Source organism: Arachis hypogaea, chromosome 13, assembly GCF_003086295.3.
Source record: "Arachis hypogaea cultivar Tifrunner chromosome 13, arahy.Tifrunner.gnm2.J5K5, whole genome shotgun sequence".
NCBI classification, from domain to species: domain Eukaryota; kingdom Viridiplantae; phylum Streptophyta; class Magnoliopsida; order Fabales; family Fabaceae; genus Arachis; species Arachis hypogaea.
Window position 1 is genome coordinate 5,331,370 of NC_092048.1, and position 19,781 is coordinate 5,351,150.

At 34.7% G+C, this 19,781-nt stretch overlaps 3 protein-coding genes across 3 annotated transcripts; 2 read left to right on the top strand and 1 right to left on the bottom strand.

The window, feature by feature from the left end:
• Positions 1–2,715, bottom strand: LOC112736695 (uncharacterized). The gene is made up of 6 exons (XM_025786254.3): positions 2,415–2,715; positions 2,050–2,122; positions 1,864–1,957; positions 1,181–1,297; positions 1,037–1,094; positions 1–918 (listed from the first exon to the last, which is right to left on the bottom strand). The coding sequence occupies exons 1-6, from the start codon at positions 2,445–2,447 to the stop codon at positions 373–375; spliced, it is 921 nt and encodes a 306-aa protein (XP_025642039.1). The 5' UTR covers positions 2,448–2,715; the 3' UTR covers positions 1–372.
• An 8,333-nt stretch (positions 2,716–11,048) lies between these two features.
• Positions 11,049–14,526, top strand: LOC112736696 (uncharacterized). Its single transcript, XM_025786255.3, has 2 exons — positions 11,049–11,278; positions 12,445–14,526. The coding sequence occupies exon 2, from the start codon at positions 12,466–12,468 to the stop codon at positions 14,413–14,415; it is 1,950 nt and encodes a 649-aa protein (XP_025642040.1). The 5' UTR covers positions 11,049–11,278; positions 12,445–12,465; the 3' UTR covers positions 14,416–14,526.
• Positions 14,527–16,579: 2,053 nt separating this feature from the next.
• Positions 16,580–19,480, top strand: LOC112736697 (uncharacterized). The gene is made up of 2 exons (XM_025786256.3): positions 16,580–16,831; positions 17,404–19,480. The coding sequence occupies exon 2, from the start codon at positions 17,425–17,427 to the stop codon at positions 19,366–19,368; it is 1,944 nt and encodes a 647-aa protein (XP_025642041.1). The 5' UTR covers positions 16,580–16,831; positions 17,404–17,424; the 3' UTR covers positions 19,369–19,480.
• The last annotated feature ends 301 nt before the right edge of the window (positions 19,481–19,781 follow it).

Sequence of the window (19,781 nt, forward strand, 5' to 3'; positions counted from 1 at the left end):
TTGGGGTCGCACGCATACAAATATATTTAATCGGAAAGGGATTGCTTAAGGGAGACACCTTCATCAGATTTTGAACCATAAAATCTAATGCAATGCCTACCGTAAGCAATCCCTCCATCAGATGATAAACTTGATAACTTATCAAATTACATTAAGGTGAAACATTTCTAAGAAGAAACCATCTCTACATTTTTTTTAACTCTAAACTAAGGTAGTAAGGAGAGTAATCATCAAATGCAATCTCCATCCTAACCTTCCTAAACACTAATGATCTGTCATAACTCTCTAGTCCTAAAAGTTCTAACTCTAGTTCTCCAATCAGAACTTACAAATCACACTATTTCATAGTTAAACTAATGCTGAGTGACTCACCTATGTTTCTTCGTCATAATCTTCGTCGTCTTCATCTATCCTTCCGTTTATGTTCGCCAACTGAATGGTGTCGATGCTCATTTTTTCCATGTCCGAAAAGGACCATCCAGGGTATTCCTCGTGCTTCTCTTCTACTCTCTGTTTCGCAGATGAGGTAGTCGGGACAGGAGTTGGTGTATCTGATGAATCCATTACTGGGACTGGAGCTTGTGTGTCCGATGAATCCATTACTGGGACTGGAGCTTGTGTGTCGAATGAATCCATATCTTCATCAACTGGAGCCATATTTAAGTCGATATTCCTTACACACGCTTCGGCTTGCCTGCTAACTGACAAACTCGGCTTAACTTCTTCATGTTCCAACACATTTTCCGGGCTTTCACTGCTGTGTGTGTGCTTGCCATTTTGCTTCAATACATCAGATTCATCTTCAAACTTGACATGCAAAATCATTTCATGATCATGATCTGCTGTTCTATGTCCTCGGCCACGACCTCTACCTCTCCCCCTACCCCTTCCTCTGCCACTAGTATTTCTGGCCTCTAGCTGCGCAAATTATCAGATAACATAAAAAAAACTGATATATTACTGCGGATTCATACAAGAAAAAGGAGAAGTCATATAACTTCTAATTTGAAGTAATTTAAAACATTTGATACATTACCATCTTATTTCTCTTTTGCTCCTCATCGCTGTCATTATCATCACCTTCCGCAACTTTCCTGATGTAAGATACAAGATAAACAAAATTCAGCGATAATAGAACATTTTCAAAATAACAAACAACAGAATCAAGCAAAGCACAAACCTCCTCTTAGGGATAGAACGATCATCACCCGTCGCACCAGAACCACCTAAATCAGGAACCTTGTTGAGAATATCTTTCAGAAAATCAAACACATTAAATGTCTGGACACAATGCTTTCTGCAAAGGCAAGGATTCAAGTAATTGAAGCTATTAGATACTAGAAAGAGGAGCATAACACTTGAGCAAAACATTCAGAAAGCAACGCCATCCCAAAATTTTATATGCCTTCGACCTTTTCCATTGGTCTAATTATATTTATGTATTCGATAAATGGAAGATTATAAAGGGGAATTTAATCTTAAACATCTTTGGATATCAAACCAAAAGAAGAACATGAAAGGATAATGTGACTAAGCAAACTATCAATAGAAGCCTCGTTCGGTAACTATCTCAGGACAAAAATACAAAAACATGTTTTGAAGACAGATGCATACATACACAAGGAAAATTTGCCGAAATTTCTGTCCACAAAGAAAAAGCTACGAACGATGGGGACAGAGACAAAGACACAACTTTTCTGTCTTATCAGTATTTTTGTCCTGAGACACTTACCAAAACAACCTCGAAGATCTCCTATTCTTATGAACATCATTGCTATCACCAACCAAACAAAAAAAGGAACCTACATGTCAATATATCCTTAACACAAAATAAAAAATTGAAGCCAAAAGAATATCACTTACAAATGCAAAGCAGTCATGGTCTTTGCCCCTCTCCTAAGAGTTATATCATATGTCCTATTACACAAATCTTGCAGGAATAGCTCTAATGCTTTAGCTGCCATTATACACAAACAAGAGATAAATTGATACAAATTCCTCAAAACATATAACAAGAAAAAATAAATACACCAATAAGAGACTACTTACAAACTAGAAGAGGCACAGCCATAGCAATCTTCCCTACATCCTCATCAGCTTGCATGATTTTCTTAATCCTAGCCTGTCAATAATGAACAAAATAGCACAACAACCAATTCATTAACAAAGGTCAACAATTCCCACACATAATTTATACCCATTTGAGAATATATCATAATATATAACAATAACAATAAATAGAAAACAAGTTTACACATTAAAACATGAATAAAGGAAATTCCAAAACCAAACATGAACCAATACAATGGAAACAAACCCCCATAAAAGAATCACAATGATTACAAATGCAAAAGATTAAGTTACAAACTTTCAGCAAAAGGGTATAAGAAAACGAGGAAAAGGCCAGAACTTACAGCAGGGAAACGTGTATCCAGTTTCTTCCTCATGTTTCTCTTTTTCAGTTTTTCTAGTGAAGACAAGAAAAACCCTTCTCGGGTGGTTTATATGAAGAAGAAGGAAGAGATAAGAGTATCAAACGAAGAAGAAGAAGAAGAAGAAGAAGTGAAAAGGGGAAAAGTTTTGTTTGTTATGGATTTTGAGAATGGAGGTTCCACAAAGCGGTATTCTAGGAGACTCCTACGGTGTAAACCTTTTTTGTCTTTTGATTTTTGAAACTTATCACGTTGACCACTCCTTTCTTTTCAGTTTTCAAGCTCCTAACTAATTAAGATAAGATAAAATAAAAAGAAAATAAAGATTGTAATCATTAAATAATCATTCATAATAATTTTAATGGTGTGAAATTTTATTTAATAATTTATTTTTTTTTTGTTGATTACATGCTGACCAGAATTTAACAAAGTTACATGTCTCTAAATTTTTTAATAAATATTTTTAAAATTTATATATATATTGTTTGAGATTTGCTAGGATTTTTTGTTAAATAAATAAAAAAAATTACTTAGGAAAATATGTAATTTATAACATTTTTATAAAATATTTTTTTATTATTTTTTAAAAAAATCTGATTTGTTATGGTCCAACCCTAAAAAAGAATTATTTGTATAAAAATATTGATATTGTAATATTATTATTTCTGTATTTTCAAAATATTTATTGTTGAATCGATAAAGTTTAAAATTTAAAATTTTAAGTGATTAATTTATTAGTCTGTTTAAATAATTTATTGACTAACAAGTAACAATAAATTAGTTTATGGCCTATTAAATAAAAGATATTAGAAAAAATTAAAAAATCAAAATTTATATATTAAATTTAAATTTAGACAAATTGAACTAGAATAATAAAATAAAAAATCAAAATTTATATATTCAATTCAAATTTAGACAAATTGAACTAGATATAATAAAATAATTTATGTACATATAAAATATATTTTTAAAAATAAATTTTTTTGAACTAACTTTTTACTAAAAAATCTCTATTAATTTACTGGATTTTGACTAATTTGTTGGCAAATGGTTTTCAGTTAATTCAGTTAAATCCTTTGATTCGGAAAATCATTAATATCTCTTATATAATCAATGGTTAAGATGTGATGATAAGCTTTTTTAAAAAAAATATGATTAATGAGATAAGTAACAAATTTGAAATATAGTCTTAGTAAAATATTACCAAAAATCATGTAACAAATTTGACACTGAATCTTAATCGAGATAAGTATCCAACCTATTTTTTTGGTGGCCTTCATTTGATCTATGTTTAGTATTTTATCGTTTAGTGTGCAATTATGTCTTGAATATGTAATATATTGCCTGCCATAATAATAATAATAATAATAATAATAATAATAATAATAATAATAATAATAATAATAATAATAATAATAATAATAATAATAATAATGAATATATTGACATCATTGTGGATATACTTTGGATAAAATATACTTTATACATGCCAAAAATAAGTGTGTTTGATATAAACAATCTATCTAAATCATTAGTAATATTGAATTTCCGTAAAAAAAAAATAGTAATATTGAATTAAAGTATTTGGATTGCTGTCATGTTTTTTTTATTTTATTTTATTTTATAATTTGGTTGCTTCTTGATATGTACCCTATACCTCGGCTAACAACCCAAAATTAAACTCATTTAATAACCCGGAAAAGTCAAGTCAGAGCTCGGCTACATAATCTGATAACAGCTCTCAACAAGTCAAAAACTATCTCCAAAATCGTTACCACAAAATCCGGACGAGCTTAACAAAGCTCGGAACCACAACTAACAGGTCAAACGTTAGCCTTGTGGATAACTTCGGTAAATCTGGAGAATCCCGAAACTAACTCCAACTAAGCAACCTCAAACGCCTATATAAACAGATAGGTAACTCCGGAGTAAGACAGGTCACAAAACTCAGTCTGATTTACTTCTCTTATTTTCTCATAACTCACATTCTTACTTGAGCGTCGGAGTGCTTTTTGCAGGTGCTCCCGCCGTGGTGTTCCAACTCAGCCGACATATATCTCTTCCACCTGAGCACAGTAGCAGACAGAAAGAGTCGCTATACCTCGGCTCTATACGCACGGAACATTTGGCGCCCACCGTGGGGCCCTGAGTTAATTTAACCCCACTTTTACTCCTACATTGCCCTTTTTTCTTTTCTTTTGTGCAGGGATTTTGACCTTTCAGATATGGCTGAAAACGGAGCTTAACCCTTCAACCAAGCCGAGCTCCTAGTCCAGATGGCCGAGCTCCAAGCAGAAGTCCGAAGACTTGCCGAGCTCTCCACACAGAATAACGCAGGAAAGCACGAGGAGAGTAGCTCTAAAAGCTCGGCCCTGGGAAACTCAGACCCCTTGAGCATCACCCCGCCAAAGGAAAAGCTGACGCTAGACAACCCCTTCTCCGAAGAAATCACAAACTTCAAGATGCCGAAGAATTTCGTGTTGCCTAACTCCCTGGAGCCTTATAAGGGGATTGGTGACCCCCGAGCTCACATTAAAAAATTTCAATCCATGATGTTCTTCAACGGCGCTAATAATGAGCCTATACTTTGTCGTTCTTTTCCCACTTACCTTGATGGTGCTGCTTTACTGTGGTTCTCTAAATTATCTGCAGGATCAATTTCTTCCTTTAAAGAGCTGGCGAGGTCTTTCATTAATTACTTCGCCGCATCAAAGATATACGTACACGGATCAGACTACCTCAGCACTATCAAACAAGGACAACACGAGAGCCTGAAGGACTGTATGACACGATTCGCCAAGGTAACTATAGAGATTCCAGACCTCAGTTCCGAGGTCCACCTGCACGCACTTAAAAGCGGCCTCTGTCCTGAAAAATTTCAAGAGACTATAGCCGTGACCAAGCCAAAGACTTTAGCAGAATTTCGAGAAAAAGCAGTTGGACAGATGGAAATAGAAGAGCTTAGAGAAGCTCGGCGGATCAATAAACCAACTCAATCAAAAGAAGATTACCAGGAGGATCTTTTTGAATCAACAAATTGATCGGCAGGGACTTATACCCTTCAAGCACTACTAGGCAAAGAACTATGGCTCGAAGATGTACTCTTTTCTCTACTCACACGACTTTTTTTACACCGGATTTTGCTTGGAGAGGTTTTAATGAGGTTCTTTCATCCTATACTTTCTATATTAAGAGAGTAATCTTTAATAAAAAAGTATATTATTTTTAACTTCATCATTCTTTATTTTTATCCATGCCTTTAGTTCAGCTATTGTTTACGCTCTACACATATTATGGCAAACTAATATTAAAGTCGGCATACAAAAAACAAACCGACAGTTATAAGTCGGAACCAATCTAACAAATCGACAACTATAAGTCGGAATCACTTCAAACAAACTGATAATTATAAGTTTGAATCAATCAAAGCAAACCGACACCTATAAGTCGGCCTTAGTCCAACAAACCGACACCTATAAGTCGGCCTCAGTCCAACAAACCGGCACCTATAAGTCGGCGTCCGTCCAACAAACAATCACCTATAAGTCGGTAGGATTCCAACAAACAATCACCTATAAGCTCGTTCAAAAACATATTGAAATAAGCAATCCATTTTCCAGTGACAAACTTGTCCAATTTTATTTTCAAGATTATCAGGTTGATCTTGGGGCTGCTATAATTTCAATTTATAGGTCGGAAGCTCAACCTGTTTAATTGAAAACTTTCACAGGTCAAGCTTGGGGGCTGTGATCTAGTCATTATAACTCGACAGATACAAACTATAATTTGGAGATTAGATCTGATCTGTCCTTATAAGTCGGTCACGTACGCTATAGCTCGGCCACTTACAAATTCAAAATAACTCGGCCGCGTGTGCTATAACTCGGCCACGTACAGCAAATTCAAAAAATGCAAGCTCGGGACATCATGCCTACAATAGCCGAGGTATACGAAGAAACTAGAAGCTCGCCTATGTTTCCTCTGGAACACAAGGCAAGCTTGGGGGCTATGATACGTACCCTATACCTCGGCTAACAACCCAAAATTAAACTCGGCTAATAACCTGGAAAAGTCAAGTCAGAGCTCGACTACATAATCTGATAACGGCTTCCAACAAGTCAAAAACTATCTCCAAAATCGTTACCACAAAATCCGGACGAGCTTAACAAAGCTCGGAACCACAACTAACGGGTCAAACGTTAGCCTTGTGGATAACTTCGGTAAATCCGGAGAATCCCGAAACTAACTCCAACTAAACAACCTCAAACGCCTATGTCATGGCCAAAATGAGCCATGACTGGCGCTCAGGAAAAAGAGTTCCCTAGCAAGCCTAACAGATTCGAATATAAGATAAATAAAAATGTTACAAATACTTTTTGAATAAATTTACACTTTCTAGAATGAATAATTAAATAATTGAACAAAAATAAAATAAATAAATATAGATGGATCTTGCCTGTGACATATGGAGCAGATGACGTCTAAGAACTCAACAAGGAATAGAATCCATTGCTGATCACTACTCTTGAATAGAAAAGCTCACATAATCAAATACTTATTCCTGAAAAATATTTTTTTAAAAAAAGGGGTGAGTTTTGCAACTCAGTGACTAGACAGTATATCTATAATTCACATGAGACCATCTAAACATTATTATGAAAATAATTTTAGTTAGAAAATAATAATTTATATGAATAAGTGAATCAATAAGGGAGTTCTCATACAGAAATCAAATCAAATAGTCCACACTTGGACGGCTCCACCTCTAAGGGTAGCCCTTTCCTCTAGTGTGTCCACACGGAATAACAGATCCAACGTGTGGCCTACACGTTAGGCTAGCAACGCCCCTGCTAGCTGAGGTCTGAGCCAGATGCATCTAGGTTAACGTCATAACTGCCGTTAACTACGGTTTTCTAATACGAGCATCCCAAACCAATTCAAAACATATAATTTCAAATACAACCAATCTTTGATCTTTCAAATATATAAGGTATCGAATCAAATCAAATCAGATAATACTTTCTCATCCAAATCAGATTCAATCATATTTTCTCAATCTTAAGGCATTTCAAAATATTTCACAATTCCAAAATAAATGAATACCAACAAAATTTCAATGCTTCAAAAATACATATTCGAATAAAATCAAATGCTTTAAAATAATATAAAACTTCTTCAAACATAATATATAGTCTCATGTGCATATTAAAATGAGTTTAACAAGGATAAGCATTTAGTTCTAATAAATCAATTATTAAAACTAATTTAAAATCATTTGATAATACTCTTTGTAAGTATAACAAGTTCAAGCACCGTATATCCAAATAATTATAGACGTAAAGCCAAACAATTATAAATTTAAAGTCTACTCACAACGTGGCCCTAAAGGACCGAAGAGACCAAAACCGAAGTGCGAAATTAACGGGTGAGGATGATCGATGTAGAATGAAATGAAGTGTCACATGATTTGGATCGGGCAGCGGAAAGTTGCGGCTGCAACAACAGCAGCATCCATTTCTTATTGCAACGTCGATGATCATAGCACCCAGAGAAACTATTGGATTCAAATTGAATGGAAGACAACAAGAAATAGTGCTGGAAAATCCAAGGTAAAGCAAAGGTTCAATAAATTCAGAATGGCAGGATACGGAAGTGAAACATATTCAAGGGAAAAATAGCGAACCAGAACGGCAACAATGGCAGCGGACAGCTCGACGGTAGCAAGGAGGTACGACGGCAAGGTGGCAGCGCTGCTTCTTCTCCCTCACGAACTCGCCTCCTTCTCCCTCCTCTGTTCGCGGCTCACGGCAGCGACAACAGCTTTATCAACGGCGACGCAGCAGTGGTGAGGGAACGGCGGTCTCCGACGGCATGCTAGGCAGTAACCAGGCGTGACAGAGCTGGTGGCGTCCTCTCCTCCATCGCGTTTCCCGCGGCGGCAGCTCTCTGCCTCAACGTCTCACTCTCTCCCCTCTTCGTCAGCGCCGGCGGCGACACGTGGGACGGCTGCTCCACGGCGGTGAGGTGCGACGCCGGCGTGCTCCAATGCGACGGCAGTGATGGTGGACAGCCTCCTTCTATTCTCTTCTCCGTTCCCTCACTCTCCCCTTTCTCTTTTCTTTGCTTCCATTACTTCTCCCTCTTTCTCTGAATTGTGTGTGTGTATGTATGTAAGAGAGAGGGTGTGAGATTTATTTTGAGATTAGGGTTAGGGTTTGGTTTGGGAAAAAGGAGAGTAAGGGTATTGTAGGGATTTTACAGCCTATATAAACAGATAGGTAACTCCGGAGTAAGACAGGTCATAGAACTCACTCTGATTTACTTCTCTTATTTTCTCATAACTCACATTCTTACTTGAGTGTCGGAGTGCTTTTTGCAGGTGCTCCCGCCGTGGTGTTCCAACTCAGCCGATGTATACCTCTTCCACCTGAGCATAGTAGCAGACAGAAAGAGTCGCTATACCTCGGCTCTATACGCACGGAACACTTCCCATTGTTGACAATGATAAGATATATTTATAACTTACAAGGTAACTTATGTTATCTTTCAAATGATATTCTATTTATAAATTTTACAGGTGTCTACTTTGATTTTCATTTAAGGTGGTATATAATTAGGGTGTTTAAATTCAAATCGATACAGATTAAATTGTTTATCTAATTCAATTCAAACTAAAAATCGATTAAAATCGTATTAATTTAGATTTGATTAGATTTTATTTTTTGCAAATCGCTGATTAGATCGGATCGAATTTTCGAATCTATTTTTCATAATCGATCAAATTCAATTCAAACCGCACAATATGCTATAATATTATTATTTTATTATTATATTTATAATTATACTTATAACATGATAATTTATTATATATTTTTATATTATTCATGTATTATTATTATTTAATAAATATTTTATGTTCAAAATGTGATTTATTTATTTATTTTAACTAACCTGTAATTTTATTTCTATTGTTATGTTATCGTTAGTTTTTAAAATATTGTAGAGACTTGTTATGTCATTATTGGTTATTTAAAATTTGATGTTGAGACTTGTTATATATATTTAATTTTTTAATTTACAAAACCGCAAATTTAATTCAATCCAAACCACTTGAAATTGATTGGATCGGATCGAATTTAAAAAAAAAAAAACAATTCAAACTGCACTACAAATAAAATTAGTGTTTAAATCGAATAAGTTTTTGACTTAAAATCGATCAAAACCGCATCCCAAACACCCTTAATATATATATATATATATATATATATATATATATATATATATATATATATATATATATATATATATACTTTCAAATCTTGTTTAAAAATTGTGAGGAAAAATAATAAAAAAATATATTAACAAGGAATAATGAAAAAAATAATGACATGTTTAGACCACTTAAAGATATTCACATTCACGGAATTAAAATTAAAAAAAGAAAGATTATAATATACTATTAGACTTTTATAATTTAATTCTTGAATATAGTAATATAAAATTATCATCTGAAAGTAAAATTGTATTACTTTATTGATTTTTTATGTATGTAATTATGATTAGTTTATCATGTAAAATAATTTTGATATTTTTATTCAATCAAAATTAGACTTAATTTGGTAAAAAAAATTTTTTTATGAAAATAGTTTATAAAAGTTAATTTTTAAAATATGATTTTTTAAAAGTTAGTAGCATTTATGTTTGGTAAATCAAATTAAAAATAGCTTTTGATCAACAATAATTATATTTAGTAAAATAGGTTTTAAAATTTAAAAATATTATAATAGATATAAATGTAAGCATTAAAATTTAAAAATTAGTTAACATATGAGGTTATACTAGACTTTTAAATTTTGAAAAGCACAAATCAACTCTAAAAAGCCCTATCTTAGGTAATTTTAAAAGTATTTTGATCTTTTAAAAGTTACAAACACAAGCACATGATCTTTTTGATTTACTAAATGCAAGATAAAAGTCTAGTATAAAAAACTTAAGTTTTTAAAAAATACAAACACCTTTTCAAAAAACTTTACCAAATCAAATCTTATTCTATTTGTATAATTATTTAAACGATAGTTAAGATTAATGATTACAAATGATATAAATTTTTATTGTATATTAATGGTAACACAAAATTCTTTTACATTTCTATTATATCCAAATTATGATATTTTTATTATATTAATTTTAAGAGGTCATTTTTATTCTTATATAAATAAAGTACATACTATGATGTCTATATATATTTACCTAATTTATTAAAAAGAGATAAAAATTAATATTTAATTTAAAAATATAAAAATAAATAATTTTTAAATATTTAAAATTTATTATAAAAAATAAGTTCAGCCATTTTGACACTAAAAAATTTGCCTGTAAATAAATACATAATAAAAGAATTTAATTTCTATGTATTCATACCATCAAATTTTTTTTGGTGTCTTTCATACCATCAAATAATTTTATCAAAGATCTAATAATATATTTTTATATTATTAAAGTGATTAATTAAAAAATTATTTTTTTTGGTGACAATTAAAAAATTATTTAAACGCGTAAATTTATATTTTTATTTAAAAAAATAACAGAGAGAATTAGGAAGAAAAATAATTTTCTGACATAATCCGATTGGTATTTTTTTTTTTTTTCAGATCTGATTTTTTCTTCAAAACCCTAATTCTGCCAAATTGAGTTTCAGCCTCGAAAAACCTATCTTTCTCTCTCTTCCATTTCTCTCTCTAAACGATTTTGCAATTCAATAGCAATCTCTCCATCGTCATCGTCGTCATCATCATCATCTTCATCTTCTTCTTCTTCTTTAACGTTTCCTTCTCTGAAACACCCAGGTGCCTACCTAATCCTTCTTCTTCATCCACCTCCCTCTCTCTATCTCTCTCATGTTTTCATTTCCCCTCTTTTAATTTTCTATGATCTTACTTTGCCACGTTGATTGGATTGGAGAGTGAGGATTAGGAATCTCGTGTTTTAGATTTAGGGTTTCGTGGAATAATTGAATTATGTTATTAGAATTCCGCATTTGCCTTTTTTGAATTTTGGTTTGGATTGAATTGGTTCAATATCGGGTCTCCGTTTCGATCCTTGATTGCGTGAATTGTGTGAGGCTCGTTGTTTTTTTTTTGGTCATGACTCGTTGGTTATTGTTGTTCAATATCAATGCTTTTGAATACTGAATTTGATGTATGCATGTATGTATTGGGTTCCTCATTGGCAATATGTTTGATTCTGCCAGAAAGTGTGAATCTTTTCGTAGTTTTCGTATTTACATATCGAAAGTTTTGGAGAATCTCGGTATTATACGATGTAGCTTAGCAAATTTTGAATTTTGATTAGGGAGGATTGATACGTCAGAGAATTTTAGGGACAAGGTTCATTGGAGCCGTTAGCAGAAGATCATCATCATCTTTTTTGTTGTTTGCTATGTTTTGGATCTGAAAATGATTGTAATTAGTCTAATCTCTTACTTGCATTAGATTTATCAGTCAATATGACTCGAATGAAGAGGATGTAATATGTTTTTTTTTTAGGATACAGGAAGAATAAACACTGAATAAGAAAAAAAAAACTGGTTTTCTCCCTCATTTCTATTGTCTTATGTCATATTCTTTTGATCCGTAAAGTGATGTATGCTTTAGTAAAGCTTAATACTTGTGAAAAGTTATTGGCCTGTGTTGTAAATAAAGAATTATAATTAAGTCCATCCTTCTGAATTTCAGTTGCTCTTTTTTTTTCCCCTGATATTTTTTTCTCCCCCATAATTTGATATACTAAATTGAAGTTTTAAAACAAGTTTTTCATTCTCATTAGTTTTATCAATAATCTGTTGATTTCATTTTACTAGTGCTTAGTCATTTGCCAACAGGTGTGGTGTTGATGTAATTGTTGCTTTCTTTTTCTCTCCTTTGTGAATAGAATATTATTTGGTAAATATATAGTACTCTACCCATTTAGCATCCGATTAAAAAGAACAATGTGGTTTCATTAAATATTGTAGGCCAGTTGCTTTTCTAAGGAAATGTCTCCTTCATCCCGATCCAAGTCTAAAGACAAAAAGCCAACCAAGGAAGCTCAGAAGGCTTCTGCAAAGCCATCAGGGTCTGGTAATGGAGTAGCTGGCATTCCAGCAAGTGCATACAACCCATTACTAGGAACGTTTCATACTCTTGAAACCTCAGCAGCATCTACCTCCCCAATACATTCAAATGGTCGATTCCGGAACATAGATGAGACAGAGGGACATCCCATTGGGTCTGTTGTTTCGGGTGTTGAGTATGATTCTGTTTCCAACAATGGTAGTTGGTCCGGTGAGTCTGAAGACCATAAAGAAAAAGGTTCTAATCCCCCTGTTAGACCAGAAACGGTACCGGGAGCTGATAATGATAAGCGAGAGAAAATCCGCCAGAAGAATGAGAGGAAACATCAGCGCCAGAAGGAAAGGCGAGCGCAAGAGTTGCACGAGCGATGTAGTGGTTATCTTATGTCCAGGAAGCTAGAGTCTCTTGCTCAACAGCTTGTGGCAATGGGATTTTCTCATGAACGGGCAACAATGGCATTGATACTGAATGAGGGAAGGGTGGAGGAATCAGTAGCATGGCTGTTTGAAGGTGGTGAAGAAACAGAAAGTCAGAAGGATAAAAATGTAGGTACGGGCAATTTGAAAATTGACATCTCAGAAGAGCTTGCCCGGCTTGCAGACCTGGAAACAAGATATGATTGTTCAAAACAGGAGGTTGAAAGAGTGGTTGTTAACTGTGAGGGTGATCTTGATAAGGCTGCAGAGTCCTTAAGAGAGATGAAGCAAAATCATCCATCTGCTCCACCAAAGTTAGAAGAACCTGGTGATCCCCTTATTACTAGCAATGGTAAGCAGTCAGGAGTTGTGAGTCCAAGGCTACAAACGAAACCTGTTCCCCCGCTGAATCAACCTAAAAAAGATGAAAAGGATTTTAACTATACAAAGGGAGCAGCTACATTAGGAGTACCGTCAGAATCCAATAACAGAAATATACAGCCTCTTAAGAGAATACAACCCAAGTCTGAATGGGCAAAGCCCCAACAAGCTACCACACCAGCTGCTGATAAAAGGTGGCCAGGTGCAGGATCTAATCCATCTGTTTCTTATTCATCGGAACCGCCTTTGCAAACTTCTCCCCCACTTTCCAAGACTGAAGCTCGTTATATGGCTGTTGGAGGTGATTTTAAGAACCTTCAGTCCAGTGCAGCTAGGGAACCAGTAATTGTGATGCAGCGGTCCCAAACTGTAAATGGAAAGCAGGTTCCAGCCACAAGCATGAGTTCCTCTCCCCCTGTGTCTGCTAGTTGGTATCCAAGCAATGGTGTAGAAGCTATGAGGTCTAATGGCTTTATATCTCACCCTCCAACCAGTAGAAGCCTTAGTCCAAACTTCCTCAATTCTAATCAAATGTATCACCAACTTCAGTATCATCCTCCACAACAGTTTGTTGCAGCCAGCAGTAATTCAGTAGATCCCCAGGCAACCAATCGAGGGAATAACATGTGGAATAGAGGAGGTCCATCATCATCGCTAGCTGTTGCTTCTTCGCTAGGCCTCTTTTCCGGACTAGGATCAGCAGCCACATCAGGGGCGTCTTCACCGGTAGACTGGAGCACTGGCGGGTCAATGCAGTTTGATTATACGTGCATAGACTGGTCGTTGGATAGAAATTTGACTTCACCAAGGTCGCATTCTTTGTGGCTAGGGCTCTCACCTTTTTCAAAGAGTAGTGCTAGTCATAGGTACGACTCTAATGCTTCTGGAGTGGTTGCTCAACAGGCAATGAGATCGGTACAATCAAAAGGAAGCATTGTTCCTATGCCGGGTTTTCATGAAGGCGGAGTAGCTTCTGGTGAATCATCGTCTGCTGGCCGAGAATGGAGTTCTCCTTTTGAAGGGAAAGATCTTTTTAGTTTACCCAGACAGTTTGTTTCTTCCCCTTCTCTGTAGTGTTAGGAGAGAAAAATCAAATGAGAATAATAATGAAAGAAAGACTGAAAATGTGCATGGATTTGATGTTGGTTCTTAATGATCATACAGTTGATGATTGTTGGTGGTAAACTTTCTGTTGCAGAGTACTTACTTTAGCACACACATGCACTTTCATTGCGTTCACACTTCTCACTCATTTTAATATTGCTGTCTACTGTTGCAGCCACAAAACTAATGAGACAAATTAAACTGTGCAGGGAAAAATGGATAACTGATATGTTGCAAAATCTGTTGGCTCTGAACTGTTTATATGGTATTTTTTGTGCCTAGTTTTGTGGTTCCAGCAGTATTCCAGTTTTTTCATTAATTTTAGAATATATGTCTAATAGCATTATTGAACCACTCTTGGATTAACCTAATATAATATAATAAAGGAGGATATTGAGAACTTCAAAGTTGGTCAACAATGTGCTGTTAAAAAATTGTAAAGAACTGAGTAAGGAATGAATGTCCAACTGCATGCATTTTTAGGCTAACCAATAAAAATCCACAGTCACTTTATTGGTGGTTGCATTTAAAATAAGTATTCAACTATTGGTTTCTTGTGGTATCTCTTGGTCCAACATGACAAAGATTAATCTATTTTGGATCGAAATTTTATCAAGGGTTTAACTGAACTAGGGAGTTAATTATTAGACCAATTTAAATCAAAGAAAAATTAAATATATTAACCATAAGAAAAAAAGGGTTCAACTGCTCAAGTGGTTTCATTGGGATTTAGATGGGTTAATAATAAATAAAATAAACCCTGATTGAATTTGATGCCTTGTATTAAATGCCTATCTGGTGGCCTATACAACAGATTTTGGTACATAAAGGTCATAAACTTCAATGCAAATAAGAATGGTTAGCAATGTGCACTGTACAATCTTTTCTTGGAGGGTTCTGTAAAATCAACCAGCTAATTTTGGCCTCTGACTCTATGTACTACATTTTTTTTTACTAAAGATAGGAGATTTGAACCTACAGCCTCTTAATTGAGTACGAGGAGACTCTATACCAGCACTCTATGTACTACATTGGAGATACGCTTCTTAAAATTCGTATTATTGTTATTTTTTAAAAAAAATTTATCTAGTCAAACACTAGTGTATAATAATAATAATAATAATAATAATAATAATAATAATAATAATAATAATAGCTTTATTTCGGTTGTTAAAATTTAGCGTATTTTGGGGAACAAATAAATTTGAGGATAATATTTTGATTTTTTAGTAGAAGAAACTGAGAGTTATTTAATGTTGAGTCAAATGTAAGGTAAATACAACAGAAAAATATTGATTCTCTAATGTTTGTGTTAAAGTTTTTTCCAGTCATAAATAAGGAAGAAAAATAAAAACGGTTGACTTATAATATATAATATTTTTATAATTTAAATATTTGTAAAGTTATTATAATTATAATAAAAGTAAAAAATGGTAGAGAATTAATTTGTTAGGCATGTTGTTAGTTAAGGTTTGACTCTCATTTTAAAACGGAGAGGAATTGGGGAATCAAATTTTGTTGACCAATATGTGAGCCTTGTATGAGGTATTCTTTCTTGATTATTATAATAATTCACATTGAACATTTGATTAAACATGATTTTTAGTAGTTATTTCGATTTAGTTTACTAAGTAATTCCTATTATTTTTTTCAAATTGTATCACGTAAACAATTTTTATATAGAAATATACAGTAATTCCATAATTTTATTAAGACCACCACCAATGCTACCACTTGAGTTTTCCCCCCACAGTAGTGTGTACCAATAATCCTTTATTATTTCATTTTTATGGGCATTTTTATGATTTATTGATAAGATAAATGTTTTATATAGTTAATAAATTCACTTATTCAAATGATTATTTTATTATATAATTAATTTCTAATTTTTAATTTTTAATTTGATTACAAGTGAGACCCAAATTCAAGACCTTTAAATAATAGTAAAAAAATTATGTCATTTGAGTTATAATTTTTTGACGTCTTTTAAGATATTATTATTATTATTATAAGGTCATTTTGGTCTTCACAGGGTACCTATATTTATGCTACTTAATAAGACAAAATAACCAACATATTCTTACAGTAAAAACTATCTATATATATATATATATATATATATATATATATATTTCTCATTATTACAGGAAGGAAAAAAAAAGATAAAATTAAAAGCCACAAAAATATTTTCGGACATATTCTGTTTGGTATTTTTCTCATTTCTTTTCAGATCTCTGTTTTCGTCGAAACCCTAATTCTACCAAATTCAGTTTCAGCCTCGGAAAACCTATCTCTCTCTCTCTCTCTCTCTCTCTCTCTCAACGATTTTGCAATTCAATATCGATCTCTCAATCTTCCTCAACGCTTCGTTCTCTGAATCATCCAGGTACCTACCTTCTTCTCCCGCTTCCTCTGTGTGTGTGTGTGTGTCATTTTCGCTATATTGATCATATGTGATCTATTGTTGCCACGTTGATTGTGTTAGCAATTAGTTTAATTGCTACTTTAGATCCATTTCTGAGAATACTGGAAATTATTGAATTTTTCATTTCTCTGTTCTTCTTTTTAGATCTCAATAGTGTTGTATGCTTCAGTGAAGTTTTGCACTCGTGAAAAGTTATCAGATTGTGTTGCAAATACTAAATAGTGAATCCTTTTGAATTTGCGTGGTCTATTTTTTTAGCCTGATCCTCTTTTTTTTTTTTCTCCCTGGTAATTTGATATTATCTAAACTGAGGATTCGGAATTAGTTTTCGTTGTAATTCGCTTTATCAATTAGCAGTTGATTTAGCCTTGCAAGTACTTGTTCGCTTGCAATTAGGTATGACGTTGATGTGAACATTTTTTTTTTGAGGGAGGCTTACATGTAAATGTGAATATAATGTTATTTGGTTAATATGTAGTGGCAAATTAGAGGCAAGAATGTGTGGTTTAATTTAGTTTCATTAAATATTTTAGGGTTGTTGCTTTCTGAGGAAAATGTCTCCTGCATCCCGATCTAAGTCTAAAGACAAAAAGGCAACCAAGGAATCTCAGAAGCCTTCTGCAAAGCCGTCGGGGTCTGGTAATGGAGTAGCTGGTATTCCAGCAAGTGCATACAATCCATTACTAGGAACGTTCCATACTCTTGAAACGTCACCAACAGCTACCTCACCAATACATTCTAATGGTCGATTCCGGAACATAGATGAGACAGATGAACATCCTGGTGGCTCAGTGGTTCCGGGAGTTGAGTATGATTCTGTTTCAAATAATGGTAGTTGGTCCGGTGAGTCTGAAGACCATAAAGAAAAGGGTTCTAATCCTCCTGTTCGACCAGAAACGGTACCGGGAGCTGATAATGATAAGCGAGAGAAAATCCGCCAGAAGAATGAGAGAAAACATCAGCGCCAAAAGGAAAGGCGAGCACAAGAGTTGCATGAGCGATGTAGTGGTTATCTTATGTCCAGGAAGCTAGAATCGCTTGCTCAACAGCTTGTGGCAATGGGATTTTCTCACGAGCGGGCAACAATGGCGTTGATACTGAATGAGGGAAGGGTGGAGGAATCAGTAGCATGGCTGTTTGAAGGTGGTGAAGAAACAGAAAGTCAGAAGGATAAAAATGTAGGTACAGGCAATTTGAAAATTGACATATCAGAAGAGCTTGCGCGGCTTGCAAACCTGGAAACAAGATATGATTGTTCAAAACAGGAGGTTGAAAGAGTGGTTGTTAACTGTGAGGGTGATCTTGATAAGGCTGCAGAGTCCTTAAGAGAGCTGAAGCAAAATCATTCATCTGCTCCACCAAAGCTAGAAGAACTTGGTGATCCCCCTATTACTAGCAATGGTAAGCAGTTGGGAGTTGTGCTACAAACAAAACCTGTTCCCTTGCCAAATCAACCTAAAAAAAATGAAAAGGATTTTAACTATACAAAGGCAGCAGCTACAATAGGAGTACAATCAGAATCCGGTAATAAAAATATTCAGCCTTTAAAGAGAATACAACCCAAGTCTGAATGGGCAAAGTCCCAACAAGCTACCATACTAGCTGACAAAAGGTGGCCAGGTGCAGGATCTAACCCATCTGTTTCTTATTCGCTGGCACCGCCTTTGCAAGCTTCTCCCATACCATCCAAGACTGAAGCTCGTTATATGGCTGTTGGAGGTGATATTAAGAACCTTCAAACCGGTTCGGCTAGGGAACCTGTTATTGTGATGCAGCGATCTCAAACTGTAAATGCAAAGCAGGTCCCAGCCACCAGCATGAGTTCCTCTCCCCCTGGTATGGCTGCCAGTTGGTATCCAACCAACGGTGTAGAAGCTTTGAGGTCTAATGGCTTTATATCTCACCCTCCTACCAGTAGAAGCCTTAGTCCAAACTTCCTCAATTCTAATCAAATGTACCACCAACTTCAGTATCAACCTCCACAACAGTTTGTTGCAGGCAGTAGCAATTCAATAGATCCCCAGGCAATAAATCGAGGGAATAACATGTGGAGTAGAACTGCTCCATCATCATCACTCCCTGTTGCTTCTTCACTGGGTCTCTTTTCTGGACTAGGATCGGCAGCCACATCAGGGGCATCTTCTCCGGTAGACTGGAGCACTGGCGGGTCAATGCAGTTCGATTATACAAGCATAGACTGGTCGTTGGATAAAGGCTTAACTTCACCAAGGTCGCAATCTTTATGGCTAGGGCTTTCACCTTTTTCAAAGAGTAGTGCTAGTCATAGGTATGACTCAAATGCTTCAGGAGTTGTTGCTCAGCAGGGAATGAGATCGATGCCTTCTAATGGGAGCATTGTTCCCATTCCTGGTTTTCAAGAAGGTGGAGTAGCTTCGGGTGAATCATCTGCTGCTGGTTCTCGGGAGTGGAGTTCTCCTTTTGAAGGGAAAGATCTTTTTAGTTTACCCAGACAGTTTGTTTCTTCCCCTACTCTGTAGAGTGAGAGAAGAGAGAAACTGAATGAGAATAATAATGAAAGAAAGACCCAGAAAATGTGTGTGGATTTGATGTTGGTTTTAATGATTATACAGTTAATGGTTGCAGTGGAAAGAACATTCCAAGAGCATTTTCTTTAGCATACACAGTCACACATGCACTTTACATTCACACTTCCCAGTTCCCCCTTTACTGATCTAAATATTCTGATGTCTAAACAAGCATGGACATTTTAGAGTATTTGTTACAGCCACAAAACTAACATGACAAATTAAACTCTAAGAGTGCTAGTGGTGGTATCTGTTATGGTGCAAAACCTTTGGCTCTGAATTGTTTAATTTATATTTTGAGCCTAGTTTTGTGGTTGCAGCAGTATTCCTTTGTGCATGAACTTAAAAAATGTGGGCTAACTGCA